At 42.1% G+C, this 22,255-nt stretch overlaps 1 protein-coding gene across 3 annotated transcripts in view; it reads right to left on the bottom strand.

The window, feature by feature from the left end:
• The window catches only part of ARMC2 (armadillo repeat containing 2), a 99,674-nt gene that overhangs the window by 50,696 nt on the left and 26,723 nt on the right, over window positions 1-22,255 (bottom strand). For all 3 annotated transcript variants that reach the window (XM_040627607.1, XM_040627606.1, XM_040627605.1), the window contains exons 6-8: window positions 12,082-12,158; window positions 7,607-7,705; window positions 3,352-3,527 (exon numbers count right to left, since the gene is read on the bottom strand). In XM_040627607.1, coding sequence (XP_040483541.1) covers window positions 3,352-3,527; window positions 7,607-7,705; window positions 12,082-12,158 — 352 coding nt within the window. The remainder of the gene's footprint in view (window positions 1-3,351; window positions 3,528-7,606; window positions 7,706-12,081; window positions 12,159-22,255) is intronic.

Raw genomic sequence — 22,255 nt, 5'->3', positions numbered from 1 at the left:
CATTTTAACAAACTCCCTAGAGACCCGGTGCTCCTGCAAGTCGGAGAGGCTCTGTTGTGGAAGCATCGGAAACTGGGACATGTAGCAGGATGGTGATTCCTCCTGTTCTCAGAAGGAAAAAAGGAAATGGAAATCAGAAGAAAAAAATGGAATGCTTAGGTGCTTAAAATTTTTTTTCAAAAACCCAGAAGATAAGTCGACTAAAGAAAATAGAAATAAAATCTAATGGCAATCTATGCTGTCCTTAATACTTGGGAATATATTTTAGTCAGTGAATTATCTTCTGCTGCACTGTGAGCGTGTGTGTGTGTGTGTGTGTGTGTGTGTGTGTGTGTGTGTGTGAGAGAGAGAGAGAGAGAGAGAGAGAGAGATATGTAGCATGGGCTACGTACTTAATAAACCATGTTGAATGAATGAATGACTACAACTAACCTCGCCCCCACCCAAGTCTTCTATTTTTAGTGAAAAGTGACAAAAGGAAAATGACAATTCGTGTCAGGTGTCAGGGTTTTCATTAAAGATCAAACAAAAACCCAACAATTTCCAAGCCTGTTATAAGGTCAGTTCACATTCAAAGCACATTCCTATACCTTCTCTTTGGGTAACTGTAAGATTATGACTTTGAGACATGAAAATATAATATTAAATCATATGCAAGGAACATAAACAGCCTTACATAGAACAGCTCTTCCCCCCACCCTGACCGTCCCCTGCACCGGGCTTCACATTCCGCTCGCCCCCACCCCATTCTCTCCGTCTTCCCAGCCTCTCCTGCTACAGCTACAGCTGGAAAGGCAGGGGCGAGTTTTTTCACTTGTATTCCCAGTGTCGAATCCCTGGCACAGAGGAAGTTTACTTCTTACATTAAAAATAGCAATCTTCTCTATTTAAAGCAAATTTGGAAAATTAAAGAGAAGTTTAAAAACACTTACACTACTACTATTACTACTATATATAATCACTGTTGACAGACTGGTAGGGTTTCTTTTTCTGTTGTTTTTTTTACCCCGTGTATAGGCTACAAGACTTTTCCCCCCTCCTGAATATAGCTGCATTCATTGCATATATGTGTGCGCTCAAAAAATTCTTAATATAGACTGATACATTTTTGTAAGATCCTTTGACAGAAAGGTTAAAATTAAATGGCTGTCTGGCAAGACTCCCAACTTACTTAACCAAAAAAATGCAAGAAATCAGAACCGACATTGTGCTCACTGAATGGTTTTAACTATAAATAATTTTTTTAAAGATTTTATTTATTTGACAGAGACACACAGAGAGAGAGAGAGAGAGAGAGCACAAGCAGGGGAAGCTACAGCAGAGAAGCAGGCTCCCCACTGAGCAGGGAGCCCGATGTGGGGACCCTGGGATCATGACCTGAGCCGAAGGCAGATGCTCAAATGACTGAGCCACCCAGGTGCCTCTAACTATAAATAAGTTTAAGTGTCTGAATCTTAATACTGAACTGGTAGGTAAAATATTGGCAGAAACTAGAGAAGATATTAAAAACATCTTAGTGCCATATATCTTTTTTTTCTGATTTTCTAAAAATATGTTTTTATGATGTGGTCTTTTGAAAACTTACATAGAATTCCATCACCAAGGCTTATGCAAAACAATGTCTTGCTTGGAACGTTAGGGGAGATTCAGGTAGCAGACGGGAAGTCGGGCTTGATGGCTTTGAAGGTCCCTCCTGACCTGGTTCTGTAGTGAATCAGAAGGAACAGCCTGCCCATGTCTGCAGCCTGGAGTGTAGTCCAGCCAGAATGGCCCCTGATTCAGCAAGGCCGTCAATGTCACCCCGAGAGCTTTATCTAATCGAGTTTAGTTAAGAACGCGATCAGTGCCTGGCAGATCACCTAACCTTTTACCCTAAAATAGTCGAATTGTGTCACGTATCTAATTAATTTGAATGGCACCTTTAATAACCAAGATAATATTTTCTCGGCAAAACATTGATGAATTCATGGCATTTTCCTCCTCTCTCTCTCTCTTTCTCTCTCTCAGTTATCTATTTTTTTGGCTTGGTATGGAGCAAAATGCCTGGGACCCAGATGAGAAATCAAAGGCACGGACCCCTCAGCAGCTGGCAGCCTGGGTCTCCCCAGGGCAGCTACACTGGTCCCAGCCTCACACAGGGGCTCTCCTGGGCCAAGGGGGGCACCCCAAATCCAGGGCCAGAAAGGAAATGGGGCAAGCATGCAGATATCTTTCCCCCTTTAAGTACCACCTCTTTTTTTCTTTTTCAAGTTTTTATTTAAATTCCAGTTAGTTAACATAGGTCTACCGACAACTTTTAACTTCAATGATCTCTGTGGTTCACGCTCTTTTTCGTTTCATTAAAGCTGACGGATCATTTACCCTCAAAGAGGGGATTAAAATACAACCCAAATCACTATTTCAAAGAAATATTACTTTGAGTCACCTATCATATCACAGTTTTTTAAAAGAGGGTGAATAGTTGGTAATGACAGCTAAGTAAGACTGTAGCTTCTCCAAGAAATTTACAGAGTACGGAGTCAGGATATTCTGCTTCATGAAAGACATTAAAATAAGGAACAGCGGGCACTCTGAACTCTCGGTCAGTGCGCCAGCGTCACCTTCCCTGCGTACGTTCAGACGTTAAATTATATGAATTATGGGTGTTAACATAATAGCTTTTACTTTCATGAAACCAGGTAAACAAAGCTTCATTCATTTGTTTTAGCGGCTCTTTTAGAAGGTTCTCTAATAACTCGGTCTTATCTTTTGTTTCCAACTGCTTATGACTGTGAAACAAAGTGTTCCCCTCAAACAATGATATCATTTTGTTCGAGACAGAGTTTATACAGACTTTTATTTGGTGTCTGGCCCTTTCTTCTAACACCTCCCGGGAGCCTTCTGTTCCCACCTTCCCATGACCACACGCAGCTGTTTCTCTGTTTCACAGAGGTTCCTAAAGCACCTGGCCAGTGGGTCCCCCGCCCAGGTTACCCTCAGTTATTTATTAAATCATGCCGCAGAATCAAGCGCCCCGCAGAAACCACAGCTTGGATTCTCTGATACTGATCTCCAGTCGAGTTACTTGAGAAACTGTTCTGAATGTATTTGCCTGTTGTCACCTTTTTTAAAAACCTAGCCACAGTCCAAATGTTAAGAGTGTATCTGAACATTTTCCACATACTCAGCCTTAGTTCCTTAGATAGGGTTCCTAGTCCAATTCGGAGACGTCAATTTATTACCTTGATTTTTCTTCAGGAGTCTAAACGAACACACTGCATTTCTAATCTTCTTTGTAATATTTACAAATAAAGCATTAAATAAAACTGTTATGTGCTACAGTCTACTAGACCAGAGGAAAGAAAAACTTACTGCTAGAATAATTTTTGCAAGTTTAAGGCTGAGCAAGTCTGAACCAATATCAACTAGTTTATATAGGGTCTTCAGGAGAACACTTCTTCTCTTAAATTTATTTCCAAGCATGTTTCCTTCCTCTAAAGCGTGATGAAGTTGTGTGCAAGCAGCACAAATCGTTTCAATGTTTTCTTCTGTCAGAGCAAAGAGAGTAAAGCAGCACTTACTAATTAAGGTCAAGTTTTCAAGTGTGTCAAACACAGTGTAAGTAAAACCCCATAATTATTTCCCCGAACATCTTCAAATTCCTGAACTATGTTTTTTCCCTTCTCTTGCAATTTCCATCTATCTGAATTTTTTTTTTGACCTCGTTGATCCACCTCCTACCATGTTGCCTTATTTACTAATCAGTCAGTTTATCTAGAACACACAGTCTTTCAAAGAGTGTATTAACGAATGCAATTGCACCAATTCCAGGTGGTCCGCTTTATTCCAAATGCCCTGCACCTCACAGTGCTCGCTTCAGTCTCAGGGAAATCACACCACTGTGTCTCCACCTAGTTCCACTGGCCTCGAATGTTCTCCTCACCTTCATTCCTACTGATTTGGGTCCATCAAGGCTCTGTTTACATTGTGGCTCCTCCAGAAAAGATGTAGCATTCCACATTCAACAAATACTACTTTGTACTTTGTTATTTTTCACATACCTATGTATGTCGTGTTCCATATCCAGGGCCCTCAAACAGATGTCACATTAAGTGAGGAGGAATCCTGTCTTTGTATCTTTGTATCAACAGAGCATGCTACAATGAGAATACTGGGCTTGCAACCTGTCACATAGTTCAGTAGATACTCGTTTTCTAATATATCTGCTGATGAAAATAATAATCGATATTTTTCTGTGAGAACAATGCTCATCATCTGAGAAAAGAGGGCTCAGAGGAAACAAAAATCGCTCAAAACTGCCACCTCATCCACTATTACTTACGGGTGGTTACTACAAGAGAGGAGAATAAAAAGACTTTAGTTGGGAAACAGGAGAACCCTAGAACATTTTATTTTATAGTGAGAATTCTGAGGACAGCAATCTTTGAAAGTAGTGTCCATACCAATAGGCATATAAGGGAGAAAACTAGCACACAAAATGGAGCGTGAGGGGAAATCTAAGAATCCAAGTCTGAGATATTCAGTTGAAAAATATTATCTGATAGATTCCATCACAAAATTTAAAATTAGGAAACCAATCTTAAATAAATACCATAATGTGCTCTTAAAAGCCCACATAGAGGAAGCGTGCGCCTGAAGAAGGAAATGACTCAGGCCATTTTTAGCTCTTTTCAACAATAACATCTAAGAAAAAATGTTAAACCTCAATAGCTCGGTAACCTTCAATGCCTTTCGGTTATGCACTTAAATAAATGAATTTTTGGGAAATGACTTAGACTAACTTTAAATAAAAGGAAAAACCTGAGCTCTATTGTAAGAACACTTTTGTTTTGTTGTTTTATTCTTCTGTTCCTGGCAGTTTCTTCACAAACCCCAAGTCCAGGCCGTGGGCCACCCTCTGGCAGTGGGGAGACCTCAAGGCATTTTTCTAACACTTCCCTCTGCAAACTCTTCAGCCCCGTGGGTTCCATGAGGAGTAGCTGTCTTAGCTTAAAAGAAACTAAAACAAGGAAGTTTCACGGGTCAAAGTATAAACTGTCGATCAAATTAACTCCTTATACCAGTTGGTTTGTTATAAATGCTGCAGAGCCTCGAAGACAACTTGAACTTAAGAGCTTTCAAGATTCTCAAGGGACTAAAGCTAGTGGGTAAAAGTTTGATAAGTAATAGAAAGCAATGTAGCCTCAAAGTAACTTCTCCTCATAAGATACTTACTAATTACAAAGGGGAAAATAGTAACTTGAGAGTAGAAAAACCTGGACACCGCCTTCCCCAAGTGATCAGAATTCCCGTCCCCCGTAGGAGACCAGATCAGCATCACGTGCCTGCCGCTCTGATGCACTGAGGAGGGCACCGCACCACTCAGGCCGTATGCCCGCCCCAGATGCCTCATCCGGGGCTAAGTGTGGGAAAATACCAGACCAAACTCATCTGTCTACCAAATAATTGGCCTGTACTCCTCAAATACGTCAAGAGCACGAAAAGAGACATGACAAATAACTTGAACTTATGATCCATGATTTTCTTTTTCTATAAAGGAAATTATTAGGATAACTGGCAAAATTTGAATAATGTTTGTATAGTATGGTATGGTTGTTTCCAGATATGTAACAGAATGTCCTTGTGTCTTAAAATATATGTTAGAGTACTAGGGATATGGGACATCATGTTGGCAACTTGTTCTTAAATGGTTCAAAAAAGGAAAAAAGTGTGTGTGTGTGTGTGTGTGTGTGTGTGTGTATGCTGGGGGGTTACAGAGAAAACAAGAGCAAGAGGGAGGAAGCGAGAGAAGGAATAACGAAGCCAATGTGGTAAAATATTAATATTTGGGGAATCGAGGGAAGGGAATACAGGATTCCTTTGTATTATCCTTGACTCTTTTCTGTAAGTCCGAAATTATGTCAAAATAAAAGGGAAAATAAGAAAGAAAGGCCCTCAAAAGCTCAAGTAATCCAGTCCTGCCACAATTCGCTATTCTTAAAGTTGAGGGGAGAGATGCCATACTTGAGAGCCAACAATGCTCTGCGAAGAGAGATTCATCCACATTTCAAATCCCAAACTCCAGTTCACTTTTCTCTGCTGGTGTCCCCAGAGCTCTCTTAAATCCTTCAGGCTGAAGACTTCCTTCGAGACAGGCCATCGTGCTGCAGGCCATCCTCCCCACTGTGCTCTTCCTAGCATGTTCTCCTTTTGAACCCTTGCTCAGACCGACTGCTCTCCTCACTAGTTCTTGCACACGTCTCCTAAAATAAAGGGCCCAAAGGTAAGCTGGCTTGCTAATCTGAGGTGAAAATTAGGAACTCCAGAAGGAGAAGTCATCCCTCGGGGTTTTGAGCTGCCGTGGACAGTGATGATGGTCCAGTATAAGCCACCCCCACCTGGCATGTGAACACTGCCACGCACAGAGGTTAGGTGGCTCCCCACAGCCACATGCTTATCAGGACCAGAACCCCTGCCTGGGGCTCCCATTGAAGCCATGAACACGGCCAAGTACTAAAAGGGAGCCGAGGAGCAGTGAGGTTCTTTGAACCTTTTAGGAAGTAGGTCTTCTGCCTGACTTGCTTGCTTGCTGGGGAGGACTTACACACCCTGCTTCTCCAAGGGCCTCTTCCTGAGCCTATCATGCTGGTTTGCTCACCCATGGGGTACTCGTTCCACAGTGTCTACTGAGGGCTCCTGTGTACTGTGTGCCAGGCGCTGAGCTTAGCGGGGCCGTGATGGTGACTACAGAGGGGCCCATTTCAACCTCAGAAATGGAATCCCCAGGGAGTGGCAAAGGAGAGAAAGCAGGCGCCATTCTCTCTTTCTCTCTCTCTCTCTCTCTCTTGCTTTTTTTTTTTTTTTTAAAGATTTTATTTATTTATTTGACAGAGAGAGACAGCGAGAGAGGGAACACAAGCAAGGGGAATGTGAGAGGGAGAAGCAGGCTTCCTGCTGAGCAGGGAGCTCAATGCGGGGCTCGATCCCAGGACCCTAGGATCATGACCGGAGCAGAAGGCAGATGCTTAATGGCTGAGCCACCCAGGCGCCCCCAGGGCCCATTCTCTTGACAGGCTTTCCATGTCAAGAGACCCATTCATCATGGGCCTTCCCTGTTGGGGAACTTCACAGTGCAAGAGCTGGGCACATCCCAGGCCACTTCCAGCTCTGAGCGGCACTCCCAACAGGTGTGGTAACCTTAGGAGAGTAGGACATACACTTTTGGATCTAGAAAACCATGGGCACGCCTCCCAGTTATGAGACTTAGTCAAAGTTTCAGGGGCTTGAAATCTGTTTTAATCTTTCACTTTCGTGTATTAACTGCCACCCCAGAGAGTTCAAACCAGCATTTTCTTCAGCAGACAGAGGTGATAATTAACACGTATTCCATGGGGAGTTTTAGAAGTAGGCTCTCTTCCCGAATTTAAAGTATCATTTTTACTCACTAAAAGTTAGGTTTACATGTATTTCGTACGTACACTACTGGGTGAATAAAGAGGTAACTTCATTTGTTTCTGAACATGTTCACAGAAATGGTAGTCAAAGCATACTAAAAATATCAGGGCAATGGGGAACATAGAAATAACTACAGGTGTTCTCAATTTAAAACAAAAACTTTTTCTGTTACCCTTTTCTAATTGGTGCAAAATCGGTGCGATCCTTGTATTCCAAAAGACTTCGTCTACTTCTATTTCTGTCTCCTTTTCTTGCACGTCGGCTTTTGAGACTGCGAAAGAAATCCAGGAGAAAGCCGTGAACACGGGGGTGTATCCGGAGCACCATCACAAGTCACTGTTCATCACTAAAATCAATCAGCTCTGGAATTAAATGACACCTTGCCCCCTAAGCCCAACTAATTCTAATTAGAACTACGTGTCTTTCCATCAAATCACCCCACATCAAACTCAGATAAGATCATGTAAAGAAATCAGAACTTTAAACTCTGGTGAGGACACTGCATGATGTCTTAAGCTTTGAAGTGTCGGAATTATTGTAAGGCAAATGGTCGTTTTTGTTTTTTTGTTTTTTTTTTAAGTCAGCTCTGCACCCAACGTGGGGCATGAACCCACGACCCCGAGATCAAGGGTCTCACGCTCCACCGACTGAGCCAGCCGGGCGCCCTATAAGGCAAATAGTTTGAGTTATTTTTTATTTAAACTTAACCACTCTGTAATGCGGGACAAACAGAAAACTATAGATATGTAAAGAATGAGGATTTTGAAAATGTTTAATGAAAACTTTTCTAAAAGGAAGGCCTGCAGAGAGGCTTTCTTTCCTATAGAAAATGAAATGGCCACATCATTTTAATGCCAAGTGACTTTGTGCAGGGTGGTGGGAAAGGCCCGTGCTGTGGGCACTGACAGATCTCGGTTGAAATCCCAGCTTCATTATGGATGCACTGGGTGGCTGGGGTCTGGTTCCTTATCCTTTCTGAGCCTCATCAGTGAAACAGAGATGAAAATCTTTGCCTTCGGGGCTATGAGAATTAAAAGACATGACACAGGTAAAGCTCAGAGCCCGGTGCCTAGCATTTAGGATCACTCAATAAATGCGAATTTCAATTTCCTGATTAAAGAACAACAGGCCACCGCTGTCTGAGGTTTATCCGGCTGCATGTTACCACTGACTCAAGATTAGATGCTGCCTGGGAACGTAGGCTCCAGAAGAGGAATAGCTACCACTGGCTGGGGCCTTGAAGAGGCAGCGTGCCTCTACGGAATTTTTATAACACAATGGGGAGGTCCCCAAATTGTCTCCTTTTTCCAGATGAACAAAGTGGGGCTCAGAGGCATTAAGCTACCTGCCCAAGGTCATACAGCTCCACAGCCCTTGCTCCTGACCTCTATGCCATTCCACCCACAGCAAAAACAGTAAACTGAAAGGTGACTTTGGAGGGAAATGTGAAACATATTAGAAACTGCAAACCATGATTACATTTCACACAGGAAATGTACCCCACTATCTAAAGCACAGACAGTGTAGCTGGAGTGGGCACCGCGGTACGGACTCTTAGGAACAATGCCAAAGACATAGTCCTTAGCTTCCCTTCTTCTTTCCTCTCCCTCCCTCCTCATAAGGCCCTCTCGTGGCACCCAGTCTATATTGGTTCAGAGTGGACCCAGTGCCAACACTCAAATGCCCACAGTGGGTGCCTAGCTCCCAAAAATGTCACACGAAGAGTTAGAAATGATAGGGACAATCAGGGTTTCGTAGAAAGGGAGGAAGAGAGCGAGAGCAGTGAAAAGGCATATGGCCTATATATTTCTAGGCTATTTTAACTGGGGAAAAATAAAAAGACCAGCTGACCAGGGACGCCTGTTAAGAGCATAGGTTCTAGAATCACAGTCTGGGTTTGAATCCTAGCTCTGCTGGTTGACTGTGGGCAAGTTCCATCACTTTCCTTCTATAGAATGGGGTAACGATAGTCATCTCCACGTATTGGGATTATGGGTTATTAATTCCTTTTATATGCTCCTGCATTTTCCAAAATCTCTCATGCATTCGTGTTACTCCTGAGAAGAAGAAAAAAATACTATACGTATTAAACTTCCCAAGCACATGGTGATGATGTCACCCAGGAGAAGCAGGAAAGCTATGCAATTCACCCATCCCTCCAGGGCCTAGGCCTTCCTCTAACACTGCACACTGGAACAGCCACCCCAGGTGCAGTGAGTCCAGGCTTGCCTTTTATCAAACCTCCCTGACACCAAAAGGGGACCGTGCACACCAGGCATGAGGAGCCCTTGAGCAGAAAAAGTAGATAGAAAGGGGTTGTCAATAAAGCTGTAATGCAATAGTATAGGTGTGCTGTCTATAGTTTAAATAGCAAAGTTTCCCATCACTTGTCTAACCCATAAGGAAAAATCACCCCTTATCTGAAGCCTTTGGACCAGATGTGGTTTGGGAATCCAAAAATTTTGCATTTTAATAAGGCAAAGGGTGCGCACACTGCACATTACACACCAGCCCCGGCAGGGTCTTCTGGGGCGGGGTATGTGCATATTTGCACGAACAAAGCAAAGACAATTCTTGGCTTCCCATCGGTTCGGGTCAGGCATTGCCACCAAATGAGTTTGAAAAATACTTCGGCTTTCACAGCCTTCCCAAGCTTCAGTCTGGGGATTTCAGAACTGCAGATAATGGACGGTAGACCACCATCTCAATCGTTTGGGTCATTGCTTTTATGAGTCTACCCTAACGTCTATAAATTACAGGTATGGACTCGAAAAGTAAACCTGAATATTCAAGCAGTATAAAACCCGTGGTTGTTCATATTCCCAGGTATCAGACCAAGTCCAAAGCATGTGAATACAGTCAATATATATCAAGGCAAGCGAAAAGCCAGGAGATAATAAGTCAGACAAATGACTTAATCACCAAATATTTATGGCACGCTTAAAATTTACTAGAAATACAGACTCCAAGTCCAATAAGTTCAAATCAGCATTTTTACCTCCTATGCAATATGCTCTTTAATAGAATAGCTCTATGAGGAACGATGATTATTAATCTGTTTCTTAAGACAAACAAAATCAGTAACACATTCACCCCGGGAAGAGTGGAATTACAGGGGTGAGGCAGAAATCACAGAGCGGTTTATTTAACCTTGGGAAAGGAAAGGCCCTTGCAGGCCCTTCTGAATGTTTCTAAGACTTGTTCCTTCTCAGAGCAGAAGTCAGCCAGACACTGTGGTGTAAGGGTTCCCTTTCAACCCTGTCCCAAGAATTGCAGGGCGAGCAGTTGTGTTCGGCCATGACCTTTCCAGGTCTCCACCCACTCATGCACCTCCCCCAACTCTTTCTGCAAAAATCCCATTTTATATAACTAAGCCACTCTCCACTCTAGCAACTGAAGCATGGAATCCTGTGATTACTCTTTAAGATCTACAAAAACTAAATAAAGTTTGCCTCAGTCTTGGGCAACAACCTAATATTGTAGAAAGCACTTTCATCTAGGTTCACAGCTTGCTAAATATAAAAATTATGATTCAACAGGAAATTGGGTAAGTCAAGCAGAAATTTCAGCATGTTTTTGACGATTTTGCTGTCTCAGTGGTTATAGTTTTTAACCACAGCTTTGAGTTCTGGACACAAAAACTTGACACAATGTTTATTGGCTGATGTTTTTAGCAAGTAAATGTAAAATCCTTAGCAACAATGCTGATGCGGAAATCAGTCTAAGATTTTCCTGAGTGTTACAGAAATTCCTATTGGCCACAAAAGTCATTTTATTGATAAGAAATTAGTTTTGAAAGTGATAAAATATTTTTTGAAACTGATATTAATTTGGTTTTATGAAATTTCATGTGTGCAAAAAAAAAAGTGTGGAAAATATAGCTAACACCTGTGTACCCACAAATAGTTTGGTCAAATATTAACGGTATTTTTATCTTCCCCTTTATTTCAAAGAAATAAACATTACAGCTATAGTTGCCTCCCCCTATCCATCTCCCCTCCTCCCTCTCCCTCCAAGGGTCACCACCATTCTAAATCGGGGGTTATTTTTATGACTTTACCTGTCACCACATAGATCCGTATCCATAAACAACATATGTCATTGTTTTTGCAACTTAACATTTTCATGTAATATGTTTGTACTCACTTCAGTCAATATTATAAGTGTGACTGCTCTATTTCATTGCATGAATACGTTTTGCATCATTTCTAGCCTGTGATTTATATTGTTATACATTTTTTTCCCAAACAGCTTAAACCCCCAAAGGCTGCCTTCATGCAGTTAATGTAGTTTCACTTAAGCGAGCGATGATTTTGAACTCCAGTTTTGAACTCAAGAATTATGTTGATGTCAAGTTTTGCAATTTTCCAGATGCTTCTACAAAATAATTTCTTGCACACTCATTACGACCGTCATCTATAGAGTTTGAGGCACTAGAGCTGGGTAATGGTTAGAATTTTAAGACTGTTGTGAAAATAATAAAAATTTCTAAAAATAAATGTTGACGTGTGGCCAAGTTGGAGGCAGTGACTGGAGTTTGCAAACAGTGAGCCAACATGAGACATCTTCGGTGCAAATGTTTTTCCTACAAGTGGAGACGCTGAAGATGAAAAAGCCCCAGGGACCTCTCAGCAACAAGCACCTCACCTGCTCTGGTGTGCGGTCCGCTCAGGTCTGAGCCGTGGGAACACAACGAGGCTCTCGAACGCCTCTTCCCGTGGTCCCTAGGAGGGAGAGGAATACACACAACACTCAGCACAAAAACCAAAGCATTTCTCTTTCTGTAAGTGTGGAGTCGGCTAAATGCAGGTTGTGAAGAAAGCACAGAGGATTGCTTATAAGACGGGGTTTGGTGAGCTATAATCCTCCAATCAACATCTGATTTCCAACCAAGATTTATCTATCAAAAAACAAGTCAGAGCTGTTTCATAGTATTAAATACAGTTACTAGAAACAACAACAACAACAGCAACAAAAATCCCAAGTTTACTTTGCAAATCGAAAAAACTGATGAAGGATATATACCACAAGAGGTCACTGTTACAATGAGAAAGAACTTGGGTCTGTGGGAATCACGGAGGACAAGCGCTGAGCAGCTGGAAATGACCCTTTCTCTCTGCGCACAAGGAAATTGTTCCCAAATTGGTCAGATGTGCCCCAGGGCACAAAGCAGGGTCGGCTTTAGAGCCCCGCTCTCATAATTTCCGATTCACAGCTCTATTTCATCACAGAGTGTCCTGTTTCTACTTTAAAAAATTCATTAAATTAAGATTCTTTGAAAAATGCTTTATTTTCCGAAATAATTTAAATGTGAAAAAAACTGAAGGTAAATTCAAGCAGCCCCCAGATGACAAATATTTTGTGTTCTAAATAAAGAGTAGCAGTTGGCCAATAGTAGGATTATATTGCCAGGGTTTTGTTTTGTTGTTTAGGTTATATTTCATGTAGAGACCATCCAGGAAGGATACAACTTTTCTTTAGCTACAGCTGACACTTAAAATTACTTAAAAATATCTGTACACAATTCCAAGGTAAAAAACACTGAGTGCAAGTTTTACAACAATATTTTTTTTTGGTCATCAAATAAAAGATTTGCCCCAAAAAATCACAAAGAATGCATACACGTGTGGCCAGGGTCACTCACAAACACCCAGACATGTGCTTGTGCAGTAAGATACCCGGTAAATGTTCAGTGCTGTTCTTGGCCCTTGGCCTTTATTGCTGCCCAAGGATTAGCTTCTCCAAATACCATTTTCCCCATAAACATGTCCCTTTTCTAAACACTTGATTTAACACTTCTTTTTATCATTTAGTAGAGAAAAGATCAAGCTAATCTTTCCCAAAATGTCTAATTATTTCATACCCTGAAACAATTGCTTTATTCCCACGCAGTGTAAAAACATAGATCTGGTAGCAAGAGGTCTCTGGCCAATCAAAGGAAGAGTATGGGGATGGGATCTTCTGTGTCAACCTCTCAGAGCTGAGATTCAAATGGAACAGATCTAATCTACCCTATGAGAAGGTAAAATACCAGAAGTTTGACAGGGTGTGAAGCCAAGGAAATTCTTAATACTTATCACTCCTAAAAATCACGAGAAAGTCTGAGAACGATAGAGGCAAGGCCTTCTTTTCATTATTGTCCTAAACAATTATTGAAACCGAGCAAGATAGTTTTCAACTAATGGCTTTCCAAAGTCACTGGTCCATTCTCTTTGAGTCATGGCCACTGATGAGGTCACCTCCCTGGGTTGGGGGAGGAGGGTGGAAAGAAGGGTCCTTCTTCTTAGGATATACCAAAACTCAACAGTGCTGGGTCCTACTGGTTCTCAAGAAGAGCACAGGATTGGGATTTACTAACACTTCCTATGATCATCAGTGTACCGTGGTTGAGCTTGCAGGCTCTGAACCCAAACTCCTGGGTCCTGGGTCCAACATTTATCAGTTTTGCAGATTTGGGCAACTTACTTAAGCTTTTGGCCTTGGTTTTCTTATCTTAACATGAGGGCAATGCCTCTCCTTAGTAACAGTGACTGGTACATTCAAGAACTCCATAGTCCATATTAGTTTTCTCTTTTGTTCTGAATCACCAAGCATCTGTCTGAATAGTCCAGTACTGGATGTTATTGTGATAAACAACAGATAAAGCATTGCCCTGAAGAAGTCTAAAATCTACTTTGAGGAACTAAGCAACTTTTTTTAAATGGAAAATTCCAAGGGAGTCTCTAATCAAGTGCTAGATTGTGAAAGCCAGCAGGTTATGAGAACTAGACGGATGCGGAGAAGGAAGTGATGAGTGGTGAGAGGGAGAAGGGGGCCACAAAGTGGGTCTTAAAAGAATAAAAGTGGGACCAGCAAGTGATAGCACCACTCTCAGGAGGGGAGGAGCGTGAGTGAAGATAAAGAGGAACAAGAGCAGCCCGGGAGTCAGGGCAGGGGATAATTGCACAGGGCCAGCAAGGTAGGAATAGGAGGTTTCTGCTGAGACACACTAGGAACAGCTGTCTGCATCTCTGGGGAGAGGCGATGGCCCAGGCTGATCGGCACTGAGGAGCTGTCATAGGTTCTAACATGAGGAAGTAATGGGCTCTTGGAGTTGTGGCAAGAGTATTCAGGAGACTTGGAGACAAGTAACAAGAACTAATTCTTTGGGGGTGCCAGTAGGACCGGAGAAAAAGGAACAAATTGAAGAGAGCCTGCAAATGAAAAGTTGACAGGATGATTTCAGGCAGAAGAAAGAGCAGAAGGTAGGCCTGGAGGAACAGGATAGCAGGGTTGCCATCAACAGAAACGGGAAGGTTAGGGTGTAGAATAGTTTGAGGAGTAAAGCACACGTGAGGTTTGCCATATGGAGTTTCAGAGGAAAAATGGAGGCTCAGCAAAGGAGATGTGGAAACCAGGGAAGGAGCACTGTAATAGATAAAAGTGGTACACAGGGACTAGAATCATCAGGTGTGTGACTCAAAGACCAGAATCTCAGGACCAAGCCTTGTCAGACACTCGTGTAAAGAACAGAAAGGGGAAAAGAAACCCAAAGAAGAGAAGAAATTAAATATGTTGTCATGCAGCCCAAGCATGATTAACAGGTCAGAGGTGAACACTGAGGAAGAACGTCCCATCTGACCAGGGTAAGCCTAACCAGGTTTCTGGGGAGCAGGACAGCTGAAGTCCCACAACCAGAGTGAGGTGGGGAGAGAGGCATCAAGAAAAGAAAATCCCTTCTCCGCCAAAGAAGAGAACAGATGCACTTATAGTTAATGGAAATCGTTCTCCTGTAACTTCTACCCCCAAAACCTTAGTTCTATGTACTAATCGAAGCCACATGAAACAAAGCTTTATCCTTCTTCTTCTTAATAATTCTTCACATACTTAAAAATGTGTTTACCACTTAATGTCCTCTCCTAGGGTTTCAATCCCATGGTTTTATTAGCTACATTATCAGCTAAATATTATCACATTTATTAGCTGTGTGACGTCAGGTGCGTTTTCCACCTAAGCTTGGGTTTCCTCATCTATAGCTGAGGGGAGGTAAACACTAGTAACCCTCTATATAAGGTTGTTGTGAGGATCAGATGATAAAATGTGGAATCACTAGCAGAACTCCAGGTGTCTAGTAAGTCCTCAGTCAGTGTGGGCTATCATTGCAGCTGTCATCACTGATGTCATTGACAAACTTCTCCAGTCCCTTCAACTCCTCCTTGTAGGACGTGGTTTCACATCTCTTTGTCAGCCTATTCAGTTACTCCAAGAGAGTGTCATTTTGTCTGGATCCCTTTTAAAGTCTGGAACCCAGCACTGAGCGAAAAGTATGGCCTGAGGAACAATGAAGAGAGATTCTAAATAATACAGCCGAAGACTACATTAGTGGTTTTAGTGGTCACATCACAGTGTTAGTCAATTCTTGTATTTTCTCACATATGCAGCTAAGGCAGATCTCCCCCATCCAGGGTGGACTCATTAAATTTCACAGTGTTATATTTGGCAAAAGGTTCCCATCTATCAGATGTGTCTAGATCTTGATTCAGTCATCCAATATAATTCTTCTTCCAAGCTTCCTCTTCCAAGTTGTCAAAGACCATAATTAATTTTTGTGCAATGATATTTGATGTCCAACAATAAAACAATCCCAGAAATTATTCTTTAAAGCTCTTTTGTGAACTTCTTCTTAGAGGCAGAATAACACCATTTAATTAGTTAGGGTATCTTCATCTACAAATAACAAAAAAACTAATTCTAACAGGCTTAACCAGTAAATGGAATGTGTTGGCTCACATAACCTAAAAGTCAGACACTAGGGTGGGTTTTAGGTGTGGTGTGATCAGGGCGTTAGCTCTATCTTTCTGCAGTTCTCTCAGTTCTGCCCTTCCTTCAGTTCCATCTGTAATCAGGTGGGAGTACAGAAGACAGCAAGATGGCTAGGGCATTCCCAGGCCCCTGATCTACTGCCAATATGTTTCAGAGCAAAAGCAAGGTCTTCTCTTCCCAATCACCGACAAGAGTCCTACATTTGACTGAATAACCAGAACCAAGCTCTCCAGCTAAGGCAACGCCATACACAGACTGCCTGTGTTACTAGTGCTCATCCACCACTCAGTCACATTGGCAACATCTACTTCCGGACCATATATACACTGAAGAAATAAAGTATATTTCTTTAAAAATATTCGACAACTCAGATTGCACTGTTATTTAGACAGCTTTTCCAATTAAGCCAGAGATCAGAAAACTTCTTAAAAAGAAAACTTCTTAAAAAGCCAGACAATATATATTTTATACTTTGCAGGCCATATGGCAAAATAGAGGCTACCATGTAAGTACTTTTGTAACCATTTAAATGTAATGACTTAAAAACGTATAAACCGTTCTTGGCGCAAGGGCTGTAAAACAAAATGAAACAAAACAGGTGGCTGGCCGGACTTGGCTCCTGGGCTATAGCTTGTTGACTCCTGCTTTAAAGCAGTAACTATAAAGACATTAAGAAGGATTTGGAATTAAGGTGAAAAAAAAGCAATAAATTTATTTCCATTTGGAAAAAAATTACATGTAAGAAAATGGGAAAGGAAATCTTAAAGGTATGTTTAAAATTTTAAAGTGTATTTAAATTTTAAATGTGCTCATTATCATAAGCATATGATAAAAAGAAAATTTAGCAAATTTGGAGCTAAACTTTCCCTTTCCCTAAGAAAAAGACACTTCATTTTTAGAATTAGACTTAAATTGTATAGATTCAAGTCAGGAAGTAAATATTGTAGGCTTTGCAGCCATACAGCCTCTATAGCTATTCAACTCCGCTGCTGGAGTGTGCACACAGCCACAGACAAGAGCTGAATGAACATGTCTGTGTTCCAATAAAACTTTATTTACAAAAATAGGTAATAGGCTCAATTTGGCCCGTGGGCCTTGGTTTGCTTACCCTTGCTTCATAGTCTCTTAGATTCTTTGCCTGCAATTTGAGAAGGCCACCACCAAGGAGTGGGGGGTGGGAGGGAAGGTCCCTTAATCATGTCTTTGTGGCCTGAAGCGTCAGATACATAGTTTCCAGACGTATTAGCATTAAGAACATTAGCATTCTGTCTCAATAACTAATGTTAAAAATAGAATTCTACTTAAACAGTTACACACAAGCACAAAGAAATGGAAGAATATGATTTTAAAGTAAGATTCATAAGGTCAAAGTTTTAGTCCTCCAAGGTATCTATAGCATTGGGTTGTGGCCCAAGATTTTTAAAAATACATATCTTAAAATTACACATATAATCTTCGTATCTTTTTCAGTAACCACGAAGTGGTTATTATTCGAGCTCTACATATATAAACCTGATTAGACACAACTTTGTAGCTAACCATGTTAGCTTCACTTAGTTAAGCTCAAATTCCCTTGGCTTCAAGTACAAGCCCACCAGTTCATGCTTGCCTTAACCTTCAGAGCCCCACAGCTTTAAGGCACTTCGTGTGAAAAGCCCTGTAACTTCCCACTGCTGCAGCCAAGAGGACTTCCTCATGGGGGAGAGGGGCTGAGCCTGCCCTCTTCCCCAACACGTTACTATAGACGCTGGCCCTGCACAGCTTACCGTCTCTTCTTCCCCTCTACCGTCCTGATGGGCTGCTGACACATGGCCATCTTCCACCTCTGTTACAACCTCTGCTTCCCCATCGTCTCCTCTGTCCCAGGCTCTCCCCTCTCCCGGTCCTTCACTCTGCTGCTGGAGTCAGTCTTCAGCTGGAAACTTCCCAGTGGCTCCCTGCAGCCTACAGTCCTCCCGCACCAGCCCATCTGCCTTTCTTCGAACCTGCTGCCACCAAGTCAAACACCCCTCCACTTCTGCCGCTCCTTTAGCAAAGAACACCACGTCCCATCCTATTGAAAATCAGCCTCCAGAAGCATCCCGATCCCACGTACCCCAGGAAACCTCCCCTGATCATCAGGTCAGAATGAGGTGCTCTCACACCTAAACTCCCAGGACACATGCTTTCACTCCCCCAGCACCGGAGTTAATCACTGAACAATGCTTCCCAAACTTTCCTGTGCATTCAAATCACCTGGCTGTCTTATAAAAATGAAAATTCAGACCCAGTAGGTCTGGGATGGGGCCTGAGATGCTGCATTTGTAGCAAGCTCCCAGGTGATGTGGATGCGGCTCTTGCAGAGACCACGCATGAGCAGTAAGCCCACTGTCACGTAAGCACCTCATGGGCAGAGTCCATTTCTCCGCTCCTATCGCCACCATCCCCCCTCCTGCACCCCCGACCCCTCAGCACGGGGCTTTGCTTACCAAGAAAAGCTTATTAAATGGAAATGGTTGAATAAGGTGGGATTCTGCAAAACCATTCTGGCCAGTGCCTCTCTTTTCCGAATGGAAACGGTTTCTCAGCCACATGACCCTTAATTTCTTAAAATAATAATGACTTCATTATTTTTGAAAAAATGACATATTTATTAATTTTTAAGGCCAGGCAATATAAGAAAGTACAAAGATTAAAAAAAAATCATCCAGGATCCCACCACCCAGAAATAAATATTAATATACGGTAAACATCATTCCAGACATATTTGCACATATTCAGATGAAAAGAGAAAAGAAAGAACAGAAGAGTGATTTGGAGGGAGGGCAGGTAAAGGATACATATAAATAGGATCATACCATACATGTCACTGTAATTTTAAAGTATTCAGTATAAATTTTAATTGAATTTAACAGAGAAACAGAAATTGAGATGAAACTGAAGGAATTGTAGAACTTCAGATGAATGAGTCTTCCCAAGAGATATTAGTTTCTAAAAGATCTCTCTGAAGTTAAGAAAAAAAAATGAAAAACATTAGAATGCTGAAATATTCTTTTTTAAATTTATATTTCAATTTCAGACTGTAGCTACTGACAAATCTATTCCCTCTTATCAAGTGAAATAATTGGCTCTCACACTTCCTCCCAAGTACTGGTTTGGGTTATTTATATTACTATTACATCATTAAGGCTTCTGTTCCATAACCATCATTTTCAGAGTTTTGATTCACTATGAAAATAAAGTCGATACTCACCATGAATGCCTCCTCATTTCTGAATTTTGACTCATCATTTTGATGGCAAAGAGTTTTCTAGGGGCACCTGGGTGGTGGCTCAGTCGGTTAAGCATCCGACTCTTGGTTTCGGCTCAGGTCATGCTCTCAGGGTCATGCGATGAGCCCCTTGTGGGCTCTGCACTCAGCATAGAGTCTCTTTCCCACTGCTCCTCCCCCTGCCCTCGCTCTCTCTCTCTAATACATACATACATACACACATTCTTTTAAAAGAAAAGTTTTCTAGAAAGTGCATGTGTGATACAGTCCCCAAGTTCATTCACATTTGGAAATGTCTATCTGTTGCCTTTTTCCCGAACACCAACACAATCTTGGGCTATCCTTCTCATACTCAGGACTTCATAGACATCACTGCACTGTCTTCTGACACTGAGAGGTGCTCTAATAAAGCCAGAGGCAGCCTGCCTTTTCCTCCTTTCATGGGACGTGCTTATTCAGCCTGGATGGCCACAGGATACTTTCTTCCATTTATCCACCCAATCGACAGTCACTAAGTGAGTGTGTACTATGTCCTGGGTAGTGTTCTAGTGCTGCACATGGTTGGAAGTACCTAAGTGTGGAGCAGTCCATGTAAAATTTTGTTGACGTGTCCACTGAGATTCAGATTCAAATTTTTATTTCAGAAAGATGTCTCTTCCCTTGTCAGTTGGTTCTTGTGAATATCAAATGAGCTAACATAGGTACATCACTTGGAAGAGTACGTGGCACTAAGTTGCTGGACGTGAGCTAGTACTACGAAGGGTGGGGGGAGAGGAGGAAGACTCTCTCCTTGGGGATGCAAGTGCCATGTCTCCTGTCTTACCTCAATTGCTCTAATCGTTTTCATATCTTCGCATTCATTTCTTTTTGTCGGATTTCTTCCAGCCTGTACACCATGTCTCATTGCATTTTTTCTGTTTTTATTCTCACTTTATTTCTAATATGACTTTCCTCTCTGTGTTTATACATTTTTCTTTTATTCCTTGAGAACTGCAAACATATTTTTCATCTCTTTAGGGAGCTTAGAATCTGTAATTAGAATTCTTATAACCCAAAAAAGAGCTTCTTTTCCCTTTTATAAAAAACTTTTGACACTACGGAAAATTGTTTTAATTCTTGTTTTTAGAGGAGAATACCTTTTGTGATCCATTTTCTTCATCTGTCTTTTGTTATGCTTTTACACATCTGTGCTCGAGTTCTATGTTAACTCTTGTCTTCCTATTTATTTATCTTTGAACAGAGCTGCTTACTTGCTGGAGAATGAAGAGGCTCCAGAGAGGGGGAGAATCAGGGTGTTCTGTAGCTTCAACTTGAGTCAGCTTTCTTCAACATCCATTCACTAAGTCTGTTCTTTTTCTTGACCTGAAGCTTAGTCTGTGTGTGGCAAGTTGCTGTGACTCACAGAAAAGCCCTGTTCCGTGATAGGCTCCTGGAGTTTGACCCTAGCGAACTCCCTCCCCCCACCTCGACACGCACGCACACAGGCACGCACCAGCTGGCCTACAGGAAACCAGGAGATCGTCGCCCTCAGCATCATCCTCCTTGTCCTTTCACCATCTGGATCCTGAATGAGGTCTTTACAGGGACATCTCCACATTTTCTGTGGCTGGCCCACACCCTTAAGTCTCATTTCTTTAATTAAAGACTATCGGATGTATACCTTTCTGAACTAAGAGACTTACTCTTAGTTATATCTGTTTCTTGGTCTAAGTCTGAGGAGGTCGGTGTCTGCTCTCGAATTACCCCTTGTCTTTTATCTATACTTCATAGAGTCCAGCAGTTTAACTAGACTCCTGGTTGCACTACTGCAAGTGACAAAAGTCTAATTTGAAGTACTACAAGCTGTCCCTGTCAAAATCATGAAAGGCAAGAAGAGAAAGAAAGAAAGAAAGAAAGAAAGAAAGAAAGAAAGAAAGAAAGGAAGGAAGGAAGGAAGAAAGAGAAGGAAAGGAAGAAAGAGAAGGAAAGAAAGAAAGAGGAACATATTGGTTCACAAAACAGAGCAGTCTACAATGTGGACACGGTGGCCTCAGGCACGGCTGGATCTAGGGGTATATGAATCATCAAACTTGGTCACGATCTCCATTTCCTTAGCTCTGTTTATATATCACATCCCCCCTCAGAGTCACCCTCCACGAGGCAATGAAAGGGCCACTGTTGGCTCTAAGAGCACATCATCCTTGCAGCTTATAACGTGAGAGAGCACTTTCCTCACAGGCTTTGGCAGAAGGCCCAGAGGGATCAGTGGGCCTGTTTTGGATCAGGTGCCCGCCTCTGAATGAACTGCTGGGGGCTGGTGGATTGGAGAAATTGGAAGGCCAGTCCGGGGCCACATAATCAGCCCTGGACCCCTGGGAAGGTGGGCAGGGAAGACAGGGCCAGCCCTTCTCTAAACATGGACTGAGCCTGATGCAGGATGGCTCGCTCTCCAAAGGCAAGTATGCTGGGTAGACAAAAAAATCAAGCCCACGCTGCGGTGCAAAGTTTGTTCCGTGTTTTGTCGTTTCGGGCTGGAACCGGGTTTCGGCTTCGTTGATGGCATTTACTTCTGTGTTCTTCATTCTTCGCTGCTTTAGTTCAGTTTCTGCAGAATGCCTCTGCGTTACCATCTTTAACCAGAAGCCCTCTTTTCTTCTTTTTGATTCCAAAAATACTGTCGGCCCTTGACAGTTTACAGATAAGGCTTTCGAGCCTTATAAATCATCCCACAACCCACAGTGAAGGCCAGGGGGAGATGGGAGTGGAGGAGCATGGTTATTTCCACCTTAC

Source organism: Ursus maritimus, unplaced genomic scaffold, assembly GCF_017311325.1.
Source record: "Ursus maritimus isolate PB19 unplaced genomic scaffold, ASM1731132v1 scaffold_13, whole genome shotgun sequence".
Lineage (NCBI taxonomy): Eukaryota > Metazoa > Chordata > Mammalia > Carnivora > Ursidae > Ursus > Ursus maritimus.
This window is presented reverse-complemented; position numbering and strand designations above follow the sequence as displayed.